Source organism: Bos taurus, chromosome 13 (assembly GCF_002263795.3).
Source record: "Bos taurus isolate L1 Dominette 01449 registration number 42190680 breed Hereford chromosome 13, ARS-UCD2.0, whole genome shotgun sequence".
NCBI classification, from domain to species: Eukaryota; Metazoa; Chordata; class Mammalia; order Artiodactyla; family Bovidae; genus Bos; species Bos taurus.
The window spans coordinates 33,779,403-33,801,582 of NC_037340.1; the positions used below are offsets into that span (position 1 = coordinate 33,779,403).

General features: G+C 39.6%; 1 protein-coding gene and 1 long non-coding RNA gene across 2 annotated transcripts in view; one reads left to right on the forward strand and one right to left on the reverse strand.

Moving 5' to 3' along the window:
- The window catches only part of LOC104973755 (uncharacterized), a 61,977-nt gene extending 49,621 nt beyond the window's left edge, over positions 1-12,356 (forward strand). The window contains exons 3-5 of the long non-coding RNA XR_001501628.3: positions 1,043-1,111; positions 6,713-6,834; positions 9,341-12,356. This is a non-coding gene — a long non-coding RNA (uncharacterized lncRNA). The remainder of the gene's footprint in view (positions 1-1,042; positions 1,112-6,712; positions 6,835-9,340) is intronic.
- Positions 1-22,180, reverse strand: part of ZEB1 (zinc finger E-box binding homeobox 1) — a 196,785-nt gene that overhangs the window by 8,168 nt on the left and 166,437 nt on the right. Inside the window, 3 exon segments of the mRNA NM_001206590.2 lie at positions 6,290-6,395; positions 10,269-10,471; positions 18,793-18,954. Of these exon segments, the coding sequence (NP_001193519.1) occupies positions 6,290-6,395; positions 10,269-10,471; positions 18,793-18,954 (471 nt within the window).

Consider the following 22,180-nt stretch of genomic DNA (forward strand, 5'->3'; position numbering starts at 1 on the left):
CTGCCAGATGAATGAGTGACCAACTGTACAATGATGAAGTGTGGTGATGCTGCTTATCTACTCAGTGGCAAAATAAAGCTCTTTATCACCCCCTTTCTTTTTAATGATTAAAAGGAAAGCAGCAAGAAAGCATAGGACCTGCTAGTCTTGGAATTTCAATGTTGTAAAGATTAAAACAAGTGCATTATATTTTCTCAAATGTGTCTGCATAATCGAATTAAGAGTTGGAAGGAATCTAATAAAGCCCTCTAGTACAGCCTCCTTCCCAATGAAGGGTTCATTTCATATCATCCTTGGCACCGGCTCATCTCTGCTTAACCTCTTTTATTAAAAGGAGGTTACTGCCCCTGGACAGATCGGAGGAAGGCAGTCTAGTCTGGCTTTGCTGAGGGCCAGGATCTAAGTTCAGGTTCTCGCTCTGTCACATACTATGTCTATTTTCTTAACCTGTCCAAGCCTCAGTGTTTTGGTGTGTGAATAAACGTAGATGCATCCTCGCTGGACTGTTCTGCAGTTATAATAGACGATGCAGCAGAGCTCAGTGTGCCCTCAGGAGCTGTGAGTGACTCCTTAGAAGAGCACCGGGACAGAGGGTCGGCACTAAGCTAGAGTTGGCCTTCCCTGTTATGCTTGTTTCTGATGCCGCTTGGAGCTGGTCTAACACTTCCTCGACAAGCCAGACTTTGGATGTGATGAAGAGCTGTCCCAAGTATCCCTCAATTTCGCTCATGCAGGTTAAATGTGTCCAGGTCTTTCACACGTTCCTCATGGGATGTGTTCTTCAGAACTCTTACCCGCTTGTTAACTCACCTCTGAGTTTCTCCAGTTTTATCAATATCTTTCCAATGGGATGCCTGAAATGTGATTCAATACTCAAAGTGCATTGGATAAAAATTTCCAGTGGGTGTAAAACAAGGGATATGTCTTTGCATTTTTTAACATTCTTAATTATTTGATGACCTTTTTAGATTAACTACATGCTTGTTCCCTTGCTGACTAGGAAAATAAGCATCTATAGTATTGATTATTTCTGTCTTTACAGAGCACAGTGGGGATGGCAGTGGCTTTGGAGTCAGGAGGCCTGTGTCCCAGCTGAATGACTGGGGACAAGGTAAGTTCTCTGAAACTCTATTTTCTCATCAGTAAAAAAGGACGAAACAGTAGCATCTGCCTCCCAGGGTTACTGTGAGAGCTGCACGACGTAAAGCAGTTGAGTGTCCAGCTGGTGCTAGTTACCCTTACTATCATGGGAATCACCCAGTTATTTTACTGCTGCTATAAAAAAAGACTGCAGAACAATTATTCTAAAGCCAAAGTCTGTGTTAGAAAAAGCCGTGTTTCTAACTCTAACTTCATAGCTAAAGCACATCACCTCAGTCACTGACCTCGGTTAGTGTTTGTAACTACTACTACAGGAAGTTGTGCTGCTCAAAGTCGGATACATTATGCACACTGACTTTTTTCTAATGGCTAAGGTGGTGTTCAGTTGCACCTGATATAGAAGTTTTCTAGGCTGAAATGACTATCAGGCTGTGGAACAAACCCAGGTTACTTGCTGGGGAGGCTCCCTGCCTGGGTGCAGGGGCTCTTTTGCACCCTCTCTGTGGGCAGGTGCAGTGGCCTCCACACAGCTCCTTTGCACAGTTCCCATGTGCAAAGTTTATATGACAGTGACACATAGGACTCTGCAGAGGGTTCCCTTCATGGACATCAGAAGAGATCCATGCAATTCCAGGGCACATAACTTGAGGGCCCTGACCTTCAATGCCTTGAAAAGTCAGCTGCAAAAAAACCCCCAGAGTTTCCTGAAGGATATGAGGTTCATTCATTATTATGTAATAATAATAAAAAATTAAAAAAAAAAAAGAAAAAAACAAAACTACCTGTGGTGAATGATCATTGTTTTTTTCATTAAAAAACATTTTCCAATCTCCTATGGACTAACATTGTACAGACTATAATGAAATTGTCACAGCACTGTCTTGATAGAAACTGAGGGTAAGCATTTATAAAGTATTATGTTTATCTGGGATGACTTGGAGTAGCCCTGCTTGAAATCTCCCCCTGAAATAAACCACCAGGGAGCTGTAGACTTGGATGGTATCCACTGGGCACCCTGGGGCAGTGCTCTTTCTGAACTGCATTTTGGTGAAATATCACTGGCCTCTATGGAAGAATCTTACTTTAGAAAGAAAACACTATTGAATCCTCTGCTGTATTATTTTAAGGATATTTTTGAGGATGACGTAAATTATCTTCTGGTATTTTCTTCTTAATGATGCTCCAAGGAACAACTTTCTCTATGGACTTCAGTATCAGAAGAGAGTTGTGCTTTTTCTCTCATCTTCTGACATCTTATCCTTTTTACCTACAAATACTCTAGATTTCCATTACTAACTGTAGTTTTCTTACTTCCTAAAACCTAGGGTCTAATTTGTGGTCTCTTCTAGCATGTGCAAAGGAATTCATAGTATTCCTTTTTTTCTTTCTCGTTTTAACTTCATGCCTGTCTTGCTTTCTTTAAGAGATATAAATATGAATGGACAGCAGAGCACAGGAGTCTGTGTGCCAGGACGTGGCCTGAACCTGCCTCCTCTTTCACAGCAGCAGCATGCTGTGAGCTTACTATAAAGCTCTTGACCACGAAAACACCTAAAGGGTTGCTGTAGATAGCACAGGCATTGTTACTTGATTGCAGCTGATTTTTGATGATCAGTGCAGATTTTATGATTAGATATCTATTAACTTCTTGTTTCTGGACTTATATTTTAATGTTTTGTACGATCTGTGTTTCCCAACTTCATATAATCTATAGATCTGCGACTCTCCTCTATGACTGCAATAGGACATTCATTTTTATATACAAAATCTTACTGTTTTATTACCCCAACTTCTTCAACATTAAAAAATGAATGAGCTATAATCTCTATCAACAACTTCAAATCATTTCTGGTGAGAAAGTGAAGTTGCTTAGTCGTGTCCGACTCTTTGCGACCCCGTGGACTGTAGCCTGCCAGGATCCTCCATCCACGGAATTTTCCAGGCAAGAGTACTGGAGTGGGTTGCCTTTCCTTCTCCAGGGGATCTTCCTGACTCAGGGATTGAACCTGGGTCTCCTGCATTGCAGGCAGATGCTTTACCGTTTGAACCAGGGAAGCCCTTCTGGTAAGAAGGGTTATTAAAAATAAATTATTGATGTAACACCTATCCTTCTCAAACTATGTTTAAAAATTGGATAGGAAGGAATACTTGTGAACTCATTCTATGAGGTCAGCATCATCCTGATATCAAAACAAAGCACACACAAAATTGCAGGCCAATATCACTGATGAATACAGATGCAAGACTCCTTGACAAACATATTAGCCAACCAAATTGAGTAATACATTGAAACACCCAGGTATACCATGATCAGGTGGGATTCATCAAGGGATGAAGAATGGTTAAATATCTACAAATCAATGTGATATACCACATTAACAAATTGAAGGTAAAAACCATATGATAATCTAAATAGTCAGAAAAAGCTTTTGACAAAAGTCAATATCCATTTATGATAAAAAAAAAAAAACTCACAAAGAAATGGGTACAGAAGGAACATACCTCAATGTAATAATGACCATGTATGATAAGCCCATAGCTAACATCATACTCAATGGTGAAAAGCTGAAAGCATTTCCTCTAAGATCAGGAACAAGACTAAGATATCTACTCTCACTACTTTTATTCAACAAGGTATTGGAAGTCCTAGCCACAGTAGTCAGATAAGAAAAAGAAATAAAAGAATCCAAATTGAAAAAGAAGAAGTAAAACTGTCACTGTTTACAGATATGATACTATATACATAGACAATTCTAAAGATGCCACTAAAAACCTACTAGAGCTCATCAACGAATTTGGTAAAGTTGCCAGATATGAAATTAATGTAGAAATCTGTTGAATTTCTAGACATTAATAACAAATAAGAACGAACAATTAAGAAAATAGGTTTAATGATTCTGTATCAATTCATTCTACTTATTCAATGTAATTCCTATCAAAATGCCAATGCATTTTTCACAGAACTAGAATAAATAACTCTTGAAATTTGCATGGAAACATAAAAGATGCCAAATAGCCAAAACAATCTTGAAAAAGAACAAAAGTGGAGGTATCACATGCCTCAATTTCAAACTATGCTGCAAAGCTACAGTCATTTAGCATGGTGTTGGCACAAAAGCAGATTAATAGATCTATGGAACATAACAGAAACCACAGAAATGAACTCGTAAGGGTGGTTAACCTATGGCAATATACAGTGGGGGAAAAAGACCCTTCAATAACTGGTGTTGGGAAAACTGGACAGCTACACTCTCTCATACTACGCACAAAAGTAAATTTCAGATTAAAGATCTGAAACCATAAAACTTCCAGAAAAAAACACAGGCAATAAGCTCTTTGACATAGATCTCAGTAATATATTTTTTTTTATATGTCTCCTCAGGAAAGGGGAATAAAAGCAAAAATAAACAAAGGGGACTACATCAAACTGAAAGACTTTTGTATAGACAAAACTATGAACAAACTGAAAAGGCCACCTACTGAATAGAAGATAGGGGTTAATATGCAAAATGTCCAAGGAACTCGTACAACTCAAAATCAAAAGATACAACCCAATTAAAAATGGGCTGAGAATCTGAACAGATATATTTATCCAAAAAATACTTATAGAAGCCAACAGTCACATGAAAAGATGCTCAACATCATTAATACGATATCCCCATACACCTGTCAGAATGACTATTACACACACACAAAAAAGTATTGGCAAGACTGTGGAGAGAAGGGAACCCTAGGTCACTGTGGGTGAGGATGTAAATTGGTACAGCCACTATGGAAAATGGTATACAGATTTCTCAACAAACTAAAAAGAAAACTACCTTTTAATCCAGCAATTCCAGTTCTGAGTATTCATCCAAAGAAAATGAAAACACTGCTTTGAAAAGATTATATATACAGCCCTGTATATATAATACACTGAAATATAATACATTTCAATGCATTCACTGCAGCATTATCTACAATAGCCAAGAGAAGTCAAATCATGCTGCTTATACAGTGCTGTATGTCAGTTATATCTCAATAAAGCTGGAAAAAAAAAGTAGTAGAGGAAACATATCCATTGGATATATGCTAATATAATGTTAACTTATATATATATATATATATATATATATGAAATTGATGAAAATTGTTCAGTAGCACAGGAGCTAAGAAACAGGATCCTGATGCAGATGCCAAAAGACAGCTTTGTTTTCCAGACACATTAACGTATAAAAATTTTAAAAAATGTATGAATCTCAGCTTGAGCATGTTTTAAGAGGTAACATTCTTTAGCCCTCAATGAGCAATTCAGCACAACTTCTATTAATGCAGTTCCAAAATAAAACACACGTATCACAAAGCCACCCAACCGTACTTTTTTTGCAGGATATTTGTAAAATCTATGAATAATTGTCAATATAATAATTTTCACAAAACAAGCATGTGCAGAAATCCATAATTTCCCACTCATTAGTTAACAGTTGTCTTTCATTGAAATTATTTCATATTAAATAATCCATCAAAATTAACCGGGAGACAGGGTTCATAATGCGATGTGAATTTTCTTGGTTGCTTTTGGGTAAGTAAAGCCTCCAAAAAAAGGCAAACAGAGCTCTCTTTGTAAGTCTCTAAAATCGACATAATATTTTTACCACGTATTAATGTTCACTTTTCATGTGAAGCTATAGCTGCTGAGTAGTGCAGAACTGAGGGTGAGATGGGGGAAGCCCTTTTCCGTGAAACCCCCTCTCGTGCCACAGTTCCCACCCCTCCTCGTGCTGCCCTCTCCCACAATCCCCACGGTGCACTATGCCATTTCCTATCTTGAGTTCCATCTCTCCTCTTACGGAAAGAACATCTTCATCTCCTCCTTTCCTTGTGCACACGCTTTATCATTCCCTGTTAACTGTGCAACAGAGGCAATGAAATGAACATTCACTGAAAAGCTCATGTCTCAGGTTGTACATCTTGTAAAACGCTATATTCTTATTAGGAAATTCAAAGTGTGTCCTCTTAGCTTGATATACTTTAGCCAAAGAGTCAGATCCCAATAAAATACCGTTTATAAGCAGAAAATGTCTCAATATTAGTGTTTATCCCAAAACCACTGCAGAGTTTGTAACCATATGTGTAGCTCACATGTGATATTAATTTACTATCATAATCACTATGATATTCAAGGTAGACAAAGAAAACAAATATTTACCACTGTGGATTCTTAAGTGCTCTTTTAGATGGTGTTTGTATTTGAAAGCTTTTCCACATTCAGTGCACTTGAATTTACGATTACCCCCAGACTGCGTCACATGTCTCTGTAAGAAAGAATTGGTATTTTATTTATAAAGCAAAAAATCTTTAGACATAAAGAACATCCAATCTGTTAAAAGTAATGTTTGGGTGGTTCTTTTGTTTCTTAAAGGCCTCAAATCGTAGCAGTCACAAAAATCTAACACTAAATGTTACCAAAAAGGAAGAGGACAGTGGCAACAGAATTTTGACATAAAGGAAAATCTCCACTTCCCAGTTTAAAGAATCAGAATCACTCTATGATGCAATATAGCATTTAGCAAAAATATGTGCTTGACCGGGAACTAGAGATGATTTCCCTCTCCTGCACTCTAATTGACAGGTAAAGAAACCATGGTCCAGAATGTCCAGGAATCTGTCTCAAGCACACTTAACTAAACAGAAGAACAAGGTCTCCTGAACAGAAGAAAAGGCTGGGGCTTTTTCAGGACTTTATCCTCTCTAGTAAGTTTGGTATTTCCAAAATCTTAATCTGATGATTTAAAAAATACTTCCCTCTTTTCAGTCAAATATGGATTACTGTAATAGCTTTCTGTCTGGTTTATCGAACTCCCACTTTTACATACTTCGAATTAATTCTGCACCCTTTATTCATCTTACAAAAGCAGTGTTTGAACTGAATTATGCGATACATTCTACTCATAAATTTCTAGAGGATTCCTGTTCACCCATGGGCACAGATTCTAAGGCTACAGATGCCAGGTTTCTAGCCCTGAGTTTCCAGGCTTCTTCAGCAGGAGTCCACATCTCATCATCCAGTGAGTCCCACCTTCTGCAATACACCGCTCTTCACCTCCCTGCTCCCACTGATACCATCCCTTACTTCCTGGCTACGTTTCCCCTTAATTGTGACTATTAAGACTCTACCCATCGTTCAAAGGCTCCAGTTCTGCTTGTTCTATGTTCTCCCAAACTGCAATCTCCCTTCTGTCCTTCACACAGGAAGGACAGAGAATGAGCGTGAAGTATGTGTCAGGCTCTACTTCACCCAAACCCCTGGCTTTGAAATTGAATACATGGCGCCAACTCCAAACAGCTCTCTCTAGGTCTCTCCTCTCTCCATTCCAGACTCTCACAGCTTCCTCGACGTCCCCCCTGAACAGTGACAGGCATCTGCTAAGAGGACTACACTGACCTCTTCATTTCTCTCCTGGAAATTAGCTCCTCCTCTCCTGTTTTTTGGGGGCTTAATCCACCTGCAGTGCAGGAGACCAAGGTTCGATCCCTGGGTGGGGAGGATCAAATGGCTACTCACTGCAGTATTCTTGCCTGGAGAATTCCATGGACAGAGGAGCCTGATGGGCTAGTCCATGGGGGTCACAAAGAGTTGGACACAACTGAGTAACTAACACTTACTTACTCCTGTTTCTTACCTTTGTGAGTAAACCCCTCATTTATCTGATCATTGCTTAGGCCCTAATTTGGAGGAATCCTGGTCCCTCTCTTTCCCTGATACCCTTACCCAATCCCTCAGCAAGCCAGCCTACAGCCACCATCCTCATGACGTCACATCTGTCACACCAGTGCCTCTGGCCTGGGTTACAGCCACAGCCCTTAAGTGTGCTTCCTGCTTCCTTCTCATTTCTCTTGATCTACTCTCCAACCCACAGATCACCTGGCCTTAAAAATAAGCCATAAACACAAAATTCAGTATCTTTCAAATGCTTCCCTATAATACTTTAGAGTAAAATCACAGGCCTTAGCCACGGCTCATACAAGAGGCCTCATCATCTGCCTCCTCCCTACCCAGCCTCTTCGTCTTTCTCCCCTTCGTGCACCCTGGCTGCCTGCTGTTCCTTGGCTTCTGCCTGAGGCCTTCACGCTCCTCTGCTCCCTCTGCACAGAAGGCCCTTCTCCCAGTCATTCTGTGACTGGCTCCCTCACTTCACCCAAGTCCAGGTTCAGATGTCCTAGTCTCAGAAAGGTCTCTACTCTATTAAAAAAAAAAAAAAAAAAGCAGCTTCCGCCACTTTCTATCCTCTTTGCTTTGTCTTTTTCATTCTACCTGTGTTTATATTTTACATCTGTTTTCTCTCACCTATAAGACACTCCCGCTATTGTCAGGGACTTGCTCATTTTCACTACTGTGTCTTAAACACCTACAACAGGCCTTACACAGAATCAAAACTCAGATATCTGTTGCATGAATAAGACAACATGGAAATGCTTACCTTGATTTCCAGAGGCCAGCGAGGTGGACGCTCTGCCTCCTAACCTAAACGGTTCCCAATTATACCCCTCATGTTGCTGGCCTCCACATTCTATCACGGCTCCTTTCTGACCTTGGTCTGACCACATATTTCACATATGAAACTGACCGGCTACCTTTACCTCCCTCAGAGAAAGCCTCACACACACAGTGGCCTTCGTGATCATCAGAGATCTTACGACTTATTTTTCTCACAGCATCTCCGGCTTTCCCTCCAGTTCTCTCTGTCCTTTGAGGCTCCTTCCTTTGACAAGGGCCCTTGGGGTGGAGAGGATGTGGGGGCAGCAGTTGCAGGATAGCTCTGCTCCCAAATGTCACCTGAACAGCGCCACGTCCTCAGGGCCTGTCTACACTGTGGCCACATCCCCAGGGCTCGTCTACACTGTGGCCATGTCCCCAGGGCCTGTCTACACTGGGTCACATCCCCAGGGCCCACCCACACTGTGGTCAGGTCAGGACACTGGGGTGCCAAGAGCATGCTTCTGTTCTGTCTCTGACGAGACCCATTCAGGGCAGATGAGAAGATGGGGTTTGTCTTCTGTGGGTGAGTTTCCTCCTCGTGGCACTCACTCCCACCCCAAGTGCTCCTTTGTGGACTGAAGCACTGACCTCCCCAAGGAGAAGCTGGCCCTGTGCTCATCATGCCTGCCTGTACACTCCATACCCCATGATTTCATGAGTATTGTCACCAGGGTCCTGGGGAGACAGGCTGACCCATTCTCATCACTGTTTCTCTTACAGATTTTGGCGTGGTTTTTGGTTGAGCCATCATAGCCAAGAGGGTAACTCGCGCTCTCTGGGGTCAGTGATGTGGGTACACACACGGAGCAGACTCGTACACTCAGGTAACAGGTATTCCAAGTCTTTTGACAGAAGAGACTGGACATGTGCCCCAAGCACAGCACACACCTTCAACATACCATGTGCTGCTGAACACTTATTTGATTTTTAAATCTAGATTAACCAGATATTGATTTGATTATTTACAGTTGACCTTACAAAAGCAGAACTGGCAAAAATGTTTCTGACTTTAATCCTTAAGTTCAGAGCCAGCAACGTAACTTAAGGATAGTCTTGGTTTATACTTCTAGAAATTGAGGCAAAGTGACATAGAAACAGAATGAAACCATATGAAAAATTGAGTCCTCAGATTAAAAATGATTCAGTCTAAACTTTAGATTCTTAAGAGGCAACTTCCCTTACATGGGAAAAAGCCACAGTAGCTTATATGATGATAATCAGTGTTTCACGAAAAATTAAACTTGATTATTGTTTGATTTTCTCCTCTACTTGGTCAGTAGTAAGTCATGTGGTTTATTAAATGGTATTTATTTTTCTACATTGAACATTTTAGTAGAATGCATTTTGAAATCCAGTTATAAACTTGACATATTTGTTATGATATAAGCAAAATAAATGAGTTGAAAGGGACCTTGTCTAAAAAGAAATGTAGTCACTTCTAAAATAGTGTTCATAGTTGTTTACATGTGCATTTAAACTCAGAAATGACCCGATCATCCAAACGAATAATCACTGTCCTTTTTACAAGGCTGCAGACCAGACACTGTCTGGTACAGCCCCTTAATCTTTCAGTGTGTGAGAGCTTGCCTTCCATGGAGCGAGGAGTTCTTGGTGTGGACAGTGGGTGAATCTGAGTCATGCCACTTACCTGCTCTCGTCCTGATTTGTGGGAGGTCATGTGGCGCTCGAGCTGGGTTCTGTATGCAAACGTGTAACTGCACAGGGAGCAGCTGAAGTTGTCTTCGTTCTTCTCGTGGCGATACTTAATGTGTTCTTTCAGAGAGGTAAAGCGTTTATATCCTCTGTCACAGTACGGACAGGTGAGCAACTGGGAAAATGCATCTGGTGTTCCTGTGAAACAAGGATCGTAGGTTTTAAAGATGTTCCCAAAGTAGCACCAAAGCACCCACCGAGGCCCTCTGCTGTGTGCCAGATATTGTGCTTTGTAGCTGATCCTCAAAACCAACACACTGATGTGTCTCTGTTTTATAAAGAGAGGACGTGATGCCCAGAAAAGGTTAAATTACTTCCAAGTCACACAGCCTGTGAACAATGAAGTTGAGAGTCAAATGCAAGCTGACTTTAAAGTCTCATATCTTTTTCACTAAAACGTAATTCTTCCCTTCTTTTGTGTGGTTAATTAGACAAAACAAAAGCAAAATTATAATGCAGGTTATCGTTGTGATTGTATACACATGAAAGGGGTTTGGTACACAATAACCATCTTTCTACAAAGGTAACAATGTCATCATTAGTTATTGAATGTTCATTCTTTCAAATTTGAAAAATGTCACTACAGTCATCAGAGAGTAAGTAGCATACAGTTAGAGCACGTTTCTAAGGCTCCCCTGCAGGTGAGTGTGGAGGACGTACTGTAGGAGGTGTGAGGAGCCGTGGGGGCTGGACTGAGGCTGGCCACTGAGATGCCCCTGCATCTTCGTGTTCTTTCCCCTCCCGAGACACACCAGCACACTTCTTGTTTAGTTTCAGATGGATGACTATTAGGATAGCTTTCAGAAAATAAGCCATTCTAGATAAACTGTAGTTCAGAGAATGAACTATATATTTTTAATACATGGAAACATCTAAGCCTGCCAATCTTAAAATGTAATACCACTTGGCCAGTATTATTTAACTACATTTCTATATTGGATTTACTTCTTCAAAGAAAAAGTTCCTAAGTCACATCTTGCTATAAATGTTATCTTAACTTTATTTTTAATTTCTTATAGAAAAACAGACTACCAGAGAAAATTTCATAATCTTTACTTCATCAAGCTGCCACTGTTATTGAAATTCAAGTCCATATAAATTAAATGTCTTGTTCAAGGACAAGCCTGCAATGAACAGGCTGAACACCTGATTCTACATAGCTAAGTACACTGAAATATATATCAAATATATGAATAAAGTCAAACAACCAAGACCCCAAAGTTTATGACGGTATCTTCCGTTATCAGCTAGCAAGGTACCTGGAACCAGAGACTTTTCCACTGGTGATGACTCTGACATGACCCACTTCTCTGGGGACTAGACTAGCCCCGTGAGGACATTTGGGGGGAATCATGCTGTGTTCTAACGACTTCCTGTTTGTACAGTGTTTGGGACACTCCCCTCGCCTGGCGATGCTGCTGCTCTCGGCTGGTTCCAGGGGCTGAGGTCAGAGGCCCCGTGACAGGTGTTTTATCGTCAGCACCACAATCGGTTTGCTTCCACCAGTTAAGCTGCCCTGAACTCCTGTGTCATAAGCTGTCTGCTCGGCATTTCATTCTATTTTCTTGTCTTCATGATTAATTCTTGTAATTAATGTACAAAATACTAATAATTTTATAAAATGGCAAGTTGCTCATATTTAAACAGCAAGTTCTTTTCATAAATATCTATTGAATGTTCTCACACATATGAGATATGAACTTATTATTTTAGGCCAACAGCATAAAACAATGAAAAATAAATATTTAACATTATAAGTTTATAGAATGAACAAGTTTAAAAGTTAAAATTTTTGTTTTTGTTTTTAAAAAATAGTTTTTTTTTAAACTCACCTTTTAGCAATGAAGACCTTTAAGGAATAGATGTTTCTTTTTAGAATTCCTATAATACACCTATGGCAGGAATTCAGTACTAAAAAATCCACCCTATGTCTGACCACTTTTCGAACTATAATTTCTTTATGAGTCTGTGATCATTTATGAATCTGTGACCATAAATAAACTTACTTAAAAAACATTTTAAATTTCTGTGTCTTAAACTTCTTTTAGTGGCAGACTGATACAAAACCTGTGAAAAAACCTCCTTGATTTGTTCCCACTGAACCAGAATTTTGATAAATCAACCTGCTGGAATAAAGCTCCCCTGTTTACAACTTATGAAGTACAGGATGGTATGTTTAATTTACTAAAACAGTAAAAACCTAAGTGCTTCTGAAGATAATTACTTTTTCATGGCAAGAGATGTTGCTGGTGTGACAGCATACCTACTGTGGAATACTGTATTAGCAGTTAAACTACATTACATACCTGAAGGTAGTGAATACCTGAATGAAAAACACTGTATACTTCAAATGTTGTACTGATTCAGAATGACTAAGGCTCCAATTCTTATGGGACTTAACTGCACTGATTTGTTACAATGGACTTTACAAAGCTGAGTTTTCATTATTTCACTGAGGCTTTTTGAAATCCTGTTTGTTACATAATAATTTTACATGTTTATAAACATCTGTATTTTAAGGTTTTATATTTCCCTTTCATATTTATTGTAACCTACTGCTTCTTCAGGTGAAATGTTAACACATTTTTAAGAGAAAAAAAAAAAAAATCCAGGAAACAAACAAACAAAAAAAACAGTAGGCAAGCAGGCCCTACAGAATTATGATGCTAATAACTATGGACTCGACAAATCTGCAAATAGATCAACAGTGTCCTCAGGCTAACTATCATTTTCAGAAATGTGTCCTTTTGCCACACTGAAGTAAAGAATTTCTAGAGTAGCCTACTTCTCTTTCCTTTGTCACCAAATTATTTACAGAAATCCTACCTATTCTGGAGTGAAAGCTTCCTTTCTGATCTTTTCCACAGCTGATTTCCTAATTTAAGGAAGGGACAGTTGACTTTCTGTAATGGAATCTGATTTGTTTTCTGATCACCCTTGCAGATTTCCTTCAAAAATCGGAAAGGTGATTGATACAGTACCATTTACATTAGCACCAAAATGCTGAAATGATTAGGCATAAATCTAACAAAATATGTATAAGATTTATTTGAGGAAAACTACAAAACTCTGATAAGTGAAACGAAAGCACTTGATAAATACAAAGATATTCCATGTTCAAGGATAAGGAGACTCAATACTATCAGGATGTCAGTTCTTCCCAACTAGATCTTCATATTCAGTGCAGTCCCAATCAAGTTATTTTATGGATATTGACAAAAATTCTAAACTCACATGGAGAGGCAAGAGACCCAGAAGAGGCAACATAACACTGAAGGCAAGAATAACGGGAGACCGACACTACCTGTCTTCAAGGCTTACTACATAACTTTAATAATTAAGATAGTGTGGTGTTGGTGAGAGAACAGACAAATGGATCAGTGGAATGGAGTACAGGTGAGCCCAGAGAGCGAATGCAATACAGTGGAGCAAAGACAGTCTTTTCACAAACTGTAATGGAACAATTGGACATCCACACACAAAAATATGAATGTAAACACAGACCTTACACCCTTCACAAAAATTAACTCAAAAAGGATCACAGGCCTAACTATAAAATGCAAAATGAGTAAGACACAGGCTGTAACAGAAGAAAACCTATACCAACTTGGGTACTGTAATGCCTGTTTGGATACCAAAGGCATGAGTCATGAAAGGCATAATTGATAAGCTGGACTTAATTGAGAACGTTCTGCCCCATGAGATAAGACAATAAGCGAGTTAGACGATAAACAGACTGGGAAAACTATTTACAAATGACACAGTTGAAGAAGGACTACTATCCAAAATACACAAAGAATCCGTAAAGCTCAACAGTAAGAAATCAAATAATTCAATAATAGGTCAAATCATACCCCCATTCCTCATCCGTCTTCATGACAGAGAATAAGGGAATCACCATTGCAGTGTTGAGTTCAAGAATATGTGCCTAAGATTAAAGTAAGCCCAGAGGACAAGATGGAGGAGTAAGGACCTGCTCTTACCGCCTCTCAAGAAGACACCCAAATCACAACTAACTGCTCAACAGCCAACAGCAAAAAAGGCTGGAACCTACCAGAAAGCATATTCTACTTCCAAAGACACAGAAGAGGCCATAAGGAGATGGTGTAAGGGGTGTATTCGCAATATAACTCAACTCCATTCCTGCTGGGTGGGTGACGCATATACTAGAAAGTAACCATATTACAGAGGTTCTCCCACAGGAATGAGAGTTCTGAGCCCTATGTCAGGCTCCTGGGTCTGGAGATCTGGCATCAGGGGGATGAGACCCCAGAGCATTTGACTTTTAAGGCCAATGGGGCTTGATCACAGGAACTTCAAAAAATTGAGGAAAAGAGAAGTAACACGCTTAAGGGGCACACACAAGGTACTGGGCACGCTGGGACACAAGGGAAAAAGCAGTGTTTTCAGAGGAGCCTGGGCCAGACCTACCTGTTGGGGCAACATTAAATGTACCTGCATTCACATTATAGTGGTCCTAGAAGGAGAGAGAGAAAGGGCCTGAGAAAGTGTTTGAAGAGATTAATAGCTGAAAACTTCCCTAACAGGGGAAAGGAAATAGTCACCTAAGTCCAGGAAGCACAGATAAACCCAGGATAAACCCAAGGAGGAACATGCCAAGACATATTAATCAACTTGATAAAAAATTAAAGAGAGGATAGCATTGAAACATGTATATTACCATATGTGAAACAGATTGCCAGTCCAGGTTCGATGCATGAGACAGGGTGCTCAGGGCTGGTACATTGGGATGACCCTGAGAGAGGGGATGGGGAGGGAGGTGGGAGAGGGGTTCGGGATGGGGGACACACGTACACCCATGGCTGATTCATGTGAATGTATGGCAAAAACCACTACAATATTGTAAAGTAATTAGCCTCCAATTAAAATTAATTAATTAAAAAATTAAAGAGAAAATATTAAAAGCAACAAGGGAAAAGCAACAAATAACATACAAGGGAGTCCCCATAAGGTTATTAGCTGATTTTTTAGCAGAAACCCTAGAGGCCAGAAGGGAGTGGCAATGTATTTTTAAAGTGGTGAAAGGGAAAATCCTGTAACCAAGAATACTCAGCAAAGCTCTGATTTCGACAGAGAAGTAAAAAATTTTACAGACAAGCAAAAGCTAATTTGGCACCACCAAACCAGTTTTACAATAATTGATAAAGAAACTTCTTCGGGGGGAAAAGAAAAGCCTACAACTATAAACAAGACAATTATGAACAGGAAAGTCACTGGTTAGGGCAAACATACGGTAAAGGTAGGAAATCATCCACACACAAACATGGCATCAAAATCAGCAAGCGTGAGAAGAGAAGAGTACAATGCAGGATATTGGAAATGCATTTGAAATTAAGAGACCAGCAACTTAAAACTATCTCGTATATATACAGACTGCTTTAGCAAAACCTGCAGGAACTGCAAACCAAAAATCTACGACAGACATGTGCACAAAAAGGAAAAAGGAATCCCAACACAACACTGAAGATAGTCATCAAATCACAAGAGAACCAAAGAGGAAGGGAAGAAAAAAGATCTACAAAAACAAACCACCCAACAAACAGCTCATGCAACTCAGCTGTTCTTTTAACAATGCAATCAAAAAATGGGCAAAAAATCTAAATGGACAATTCTACAAGAAGACATACAGATGGCTAAAAGGCACACAAAAAGAAGCTCAACATTATTACTAGAGAAATGCAAATCAAGACTACAATTAGGTATCACTTCACACCAGTCAGAATGGCTATCATCAAAAAATCTACAAACAACAAATGCCTAAATCCACAAAAAACAATCCCCAAAGTAACAAAACAGCAATAAGAATATATATATCATCAATTACCTCAAATATAAATAGATTAAATGCTCCAACCAAAAGATTGGCTGAATGGATACAAAGATAAGACCCATATATATGCAGTCTACAAGAGACCCAAATCACAGTAGATGATGACTGCAGCCATGACATTAAAAGACGCTTGCTCCTTGGAAGGAAAGCTATGGCAAACCTAGAGAGCATATTAAAAAGACATCGCTTTGCTGACAAAGGTGTGTATAGTCAAAGCTATGGTTTTTTCAATAGTCATGTATGGACATGAGAGCTGGACCATAAAAAAGGCTGAGTGCCAAAGAATTGATGCCTCCTAAATGTTGGGAGGGACTGGGGGCAGGAGGAAAAGGGGATGACAGAGGATGAGATGGCTGGATGGCATCACTGACTCGATGGACGTGAGTTTGAGTGAACTCCGGGAGTTGGTGATGGACAGGGAGGCCTGGTGTGCTGCGATTCATGGGGTCTCAAACAGTTGGACACGACTGAGCAACTGAACTGAACTGAACTGAATTGTGGTGCTGGATAAGACTCTTGAGAGTGCCCTGGACTGCAAGAAGATCAAACCAGTCAATTCTAAAGGAAGTTAACCTGAATATCCATTGGAAGGACTGATGCTGAAGCTCCAATACTTTGACTACCTGATGCAAAGAGCCAGCTCATTAGGAAAGACTCAGATGCCAGGAAAGAAGGCAGGCAAAAGGAGAAGCAGGTGGCAAAGGATGAGATGAGATAGCATCACTGACTCAATGGCCATAATCTGAGCAAACTCCAAGAGGTAGTGAAGGACAGGGAAGCCTGGCATGCTGCAGTCCATGTGGCTGCAGAGAGTCAGACGCAACTTACTGACTGAATTCACACACACACACACACACACTCACGACCCACTTCAGATCTAGGGATACATACAGATTAGAAAAGACAGTCTCTTCAATAAGTGGTGCTGGGAAAACTGGACAGCTATGTGTAAAAGAAAGAAATTAGAACTTCCTAACACCACACACAAAAATAAACTCAAAATGTATTAAAGACCTAAATGTAAGGCCAGAAATGATAAAACTCATAGGAAAACATAGGCAGAACACTCTTTGACACAAATCACAGCAATATGTAAGATTTTCTCTGACCCACCTCCTGGAGTAACATAGATAAACAAAAACCAATGGGACCTCACTGAAAGCTTCTGCACAATGAAGGAACCTATAAGCAAGGGGAAAAGACGGCCCTCAGGATGGGAGAAAATAATAGCAAATGAAACAACTGACAGAGGACTAATTTCCAAGTTATACAAGCAGCTCATGCAGCTCAATGGTAGAAAAACAACCAACTCCATCAAAAAGCAGGCAGAAGACCTATACAGACATTTCTCTAAAGACGACATGCAGATGGCTAATAAACACATGAAAAGATGCACAATATCATTCCCTATCAGAGAAATGCAAATCAAAACTACAATGAAGTATTATCTTACTCTTATCAGAATGGCCATCATCATAAAGTCAACCAACAATAAATTTCTAGAGGGTATGGAGAAAGGGGAACTCTCTTGCCCTGTTGGTGGGAATGCAAATTTATACAGTACCTATGGAAAAGAGTATGGAGATTCCTGACAAAACTAAGAATAAAACTACCATATGACCCAGCATTTCCACTATTGGGCATGAGAAACCATAATTGAAAAAGAAAGACTCATGTACCCCAGTGTTCATTATAGCACTGTTTACAATAGTTATGACATGGAAGCAACCTAGATGTCCCACTGACAGATGAATGGATAAAGAAGATGTGGTACATATACACAATGGAATACTACTCAGCTATAAAAAGGAACACATTTGAGTCAGTTCTAATGAGGCGGATGAACCTAGAGCCTATTATACAGAATGAAGTAAGTCAGAAAGAGAGAGATGAACAATCGTATATTAATATCACATATTAATGCATATATATGGAATCTAGAAAGACACTACAGATGATCCTATTTGCAGGGCAGCAAAGGAGACGCAGATATAAAGAACAGACCTTTGGTCACAGTAGGGGAGGGAAAGGGTGAGATGACTTGAGAGAGTAGTATTGAAACATGCTATTTTCATCTGTTTCTAGTGCTTGGAAGGCAGAATGACAGCTGATTTCTTTACAGGAGAATATGAACACATTACTATTGTATTTTACTGCTGTTTATACACTGGCTGTTAATATCAGAGACGACCAACATAGATACAGGAAAAAAAAAAAAAAAACTGTCTCCAAATTAGTATGTTCTGAACCATACCACCAAGGTTTTCTTCCAGAACAGTGGAGCAGCATCAAGGGGAAGTATGGCTTCTCCCAGAACCTACTTCTGCTGCCTGCTGCCATGTAAGTGAATGGAAGTCAATGTCCAGGCACGGTGCTAAGCATCTTACGTGCGGGGCATCACAGTGCACACACGAGATGCACTGACAAAAGACTACACACTGTTACCATGGACATCACTCCATTCGCTAAAGAAATTACTCTCTATTGCCATCTGCAATAAATTCTCGTTTTCAGAAATGTTCCCTATAGTGGGGTGGGTTCCCACACAGTGCAATGGAAGCAATAATCCTTCAGAGGTGAGAATCAAGCGGCCGTGAGCTCCAATTACCGTTTTCATCATGCCCGCTGGCCTCCGGCGTGCCCTGCCTCTGGTCATCCTCGGGTGCCTCGGGGTAGATGACTGCAGTGTCTTGTTGTTGCAGGAACTCTTCAACGTTAGGATCATGGTTTTGTTCATTTTCTGCATCTGAGTCGCATTCATCATCTTTTACTAAAAGAAATGCATACTCTATAAAAAGCCATTTCACCAAGTTGTTACATAGTTTTCCTAAATAAGAAACTATCTTGAGAGAATACAACTGTCCTTGAATCTATAGGAAATATTTACAGGAATATTAAAAACAATTTACTCATTCAGCTATAATCTATTGAGAAGTCTGTTTTTATAAGTTTACAGTGTTCTAAAAGTCTCAACATTGTTACCATATCCTCTTTAAGTTTTAGGGTTGTACTTCTATTCCATCTTACTGGTGAACAAGACCCAGTGGAGGTTGGCTGAATCCTTAGTTTCTCAATCAATAATAAAGCAAGGAAAACAGGAAAAGAGAAAAACATAGTTCCCAAACCTAAGTTCTTCCTAGCAACCGACTGTACCATGTTTACTTAGAGTTGTACTTGAATGACAAACTGAGTGCAAACTGCTCTGAAGTTCAGTTCAATTATGTGGTTTCTTAGAAAACAGCTTTAATAGTTAGCTACAATCAGAAAGATTTCTAATAAGAGTTAAAGAGTATCAAACTGATAAAAGTGCTTTCCATCTCCCCGAGTATTCAGATACAGACAGGGCTGTTCTTTGTCTTTCTGCTCCAGTAACTGTGTCACTGCTGGGTGATGGGAGAGGCATTTCCACCAAGTCAGAAGGTTACAAGGGCAGAGCACGTCTTCGCTTGGAGAAGGGAGCCAGGGCACTGGTGTGCTGCAGGGTGGGCCTGGTGCCCTGGGGTTCCATCCGTCTGTCCTCCCGGAGGAGGGTCCACACTTCTGGTGACTATCCTGGGTCAGTATGGCCTCTGGGTGTCTCATGTATGACTTCTTCACACACTTCAGATTGAAGTCAGTTCTGAATTTGTGAAACAGCAGACTGAACTGGGCCCAATTAAGACGGTGATGTACCAGCATCTTTTTGTTCAACAGATACTACAACACTTGCACGGGAGCAGTAGCTCAGTTTCTCAACGTGGCTGCTGTGTAACACTTTAGCACCAACGACAGAGTAATAAAGGTGACTACTCACCATCTTTTCCTCCTTTTAAACACAGGCAGTAGCTATCAGTTACGTAGTGTCTGCTATATATAGTCAGTCCCTGAACAACATGGGTTTGAACTGTGAGGATCCACTTATACTTAGGTTTTTTCAATAGTGAATACTCTAGTACTATATGACTGTTGTTGGTTGAACCCATGGATGTGAAACTGTAGACACAGAGGAATCCAGTATTGGGAGGGCTGCCTGTAAATTACACATGGAATCCACTGCAGGGGGGCAGGTGCCTCCACCACTGTGTTGTTCGATGGTCGCCTGTACTGAGAACTCTTTTTCTTCAGTTGATGCCAGTTGTCACCAAACCTTGGTCACTGGGTCCAGGCGGAGGTGAAGACTCTTTAAGAGGGAAGCCACCACTCTTCACTTAAAGGGAATCCATTTCCAGATCCTCAGCTTTCATGCAGGGCCCTTCCTAGAGTCCAAAAGCTTCTTTCTTCTACTCCTCTTTCACAGTCCTTTGCTCTAACTTCAAAGACAGACAGGTCCCCCCTCCATCCATTACATCAGTACAGTGCATGCCTTGCAGTATAAAACCTCCAGCTGCCAAAGGAAAACAATTCAAAGTACTGATTGGGAGAAGCCTGCTTTACTGATCAGTTAGGCCAACAAAAGAGCACTCTAGTGTCCAGCCTTCCCAGGATTTCTATCAGGGGAAAGGCTGGCGACTAAAATGGGGATGTTTTGGCCCTGGTTATGAGTCTCTGAAATCAGCTATATGATATGGCCAGAGAAAGTAGAGTAATTTCCCCTTAATGACCTCACCTGTTTCATTCCCTAACTATTCTTAAAAAATTCACTGCTCTTCAGAAGGCTGGTGAGAACAAAGCAAGGAGTATTCTCGAAAACCTTTCCTAGGATCTGATATTAGCTAAAACAATAAGCTCTTCTGAACAGCTAAAGTAGTACAAGTCTGTGTTGTTATATCTTTTATCATTTTATTTTCCTTTTTTATTTTTTAAATTATGAAAGTGTGTGTGATAACACATTTACAGGAGACTTGGAAAACACAGAACAAAGTTACATATAGTTCCACTGTATTACCATTATTTTTTTAAGTAGATCTGTTCAATGTAACTTCAGATATTTGAGTTAAACTAGATTAAACTCACAAATGAAATTTATATTTATGTGATTTTTTATAGAGGAAATATAGATTTGACAAGTTACTTAAAAATACTTTTATCAGATTGTATTACAAAATATTTACTTCAATTAAATATTCTCCACTTTCAAAATGTTTATATTTTCTATAGCCTAGTAGCTAAATGGATAAGGCAATGGCACCCCACTCCAGCACTCTTGCCTGGAAAATCCCATGGACAGAGGAGCCTGGTAGGCTGCAGTCCATGGGGTCGCTAAGAGTCAGACACGACTGAGCGACTTCCCTTTCACTTTTCACTTTCACACACTGGAGAAGGAAATGGCAACCCACTCCAGTATTCTTGCCTGGAGAATCCCAGGGACAGGAGAGCCTGGTGAGCTGCCATCTATGGGGTCGCACAGAGTCGGACATGACTGAAGCGACTTAGCAGCAGCAGTAGTTAAATATATCCTAGATGATGGAATGATGAAGTTTTAAGTAGTGTACATTGTTCAGAATTACATATGTAGTATGTATTTTATACATGAATCTTATGTCTTTCATAAGTTATAATCTTATCTATACACTGGTTGTAAAGATACTCATTTGGAGACAAAGATTTTTATAACTTTTTATAACAAAGATTTTTATAATTCATAATAATTAGATTAGATCTAAATAACCTTAACCTCATTGTTGAATAATCTATTTTAAAGAAGTATTTATTTATACTTTATGCATTCCTCATTATAAATTGTATATTCTTCATATTAATAGAAAAAATTTTATGAAATCCCTCAAAATGTGTATCAACACATTCATTTTAATTAGAAAAATGAAGACACACTTTATTTTTCTGCCAGAAAGTCTGACTTGGCTGATGGTCTAACAGTGATAATTGGTTTCACTAGTAAGGTTATTAGGTACAAATTTTCCAGAAATTGAATGAACTAATAAGTTTATAGCTCTAAGAAACTGATCAAAATATACTTAGCTCAGGTATTAAAAGAATTTTTATTTTAAAATGTATTGACAAAAGGTACTGTTAGCAATATTTCAATATTCCCAACCATTTCTGAATATATTACACAA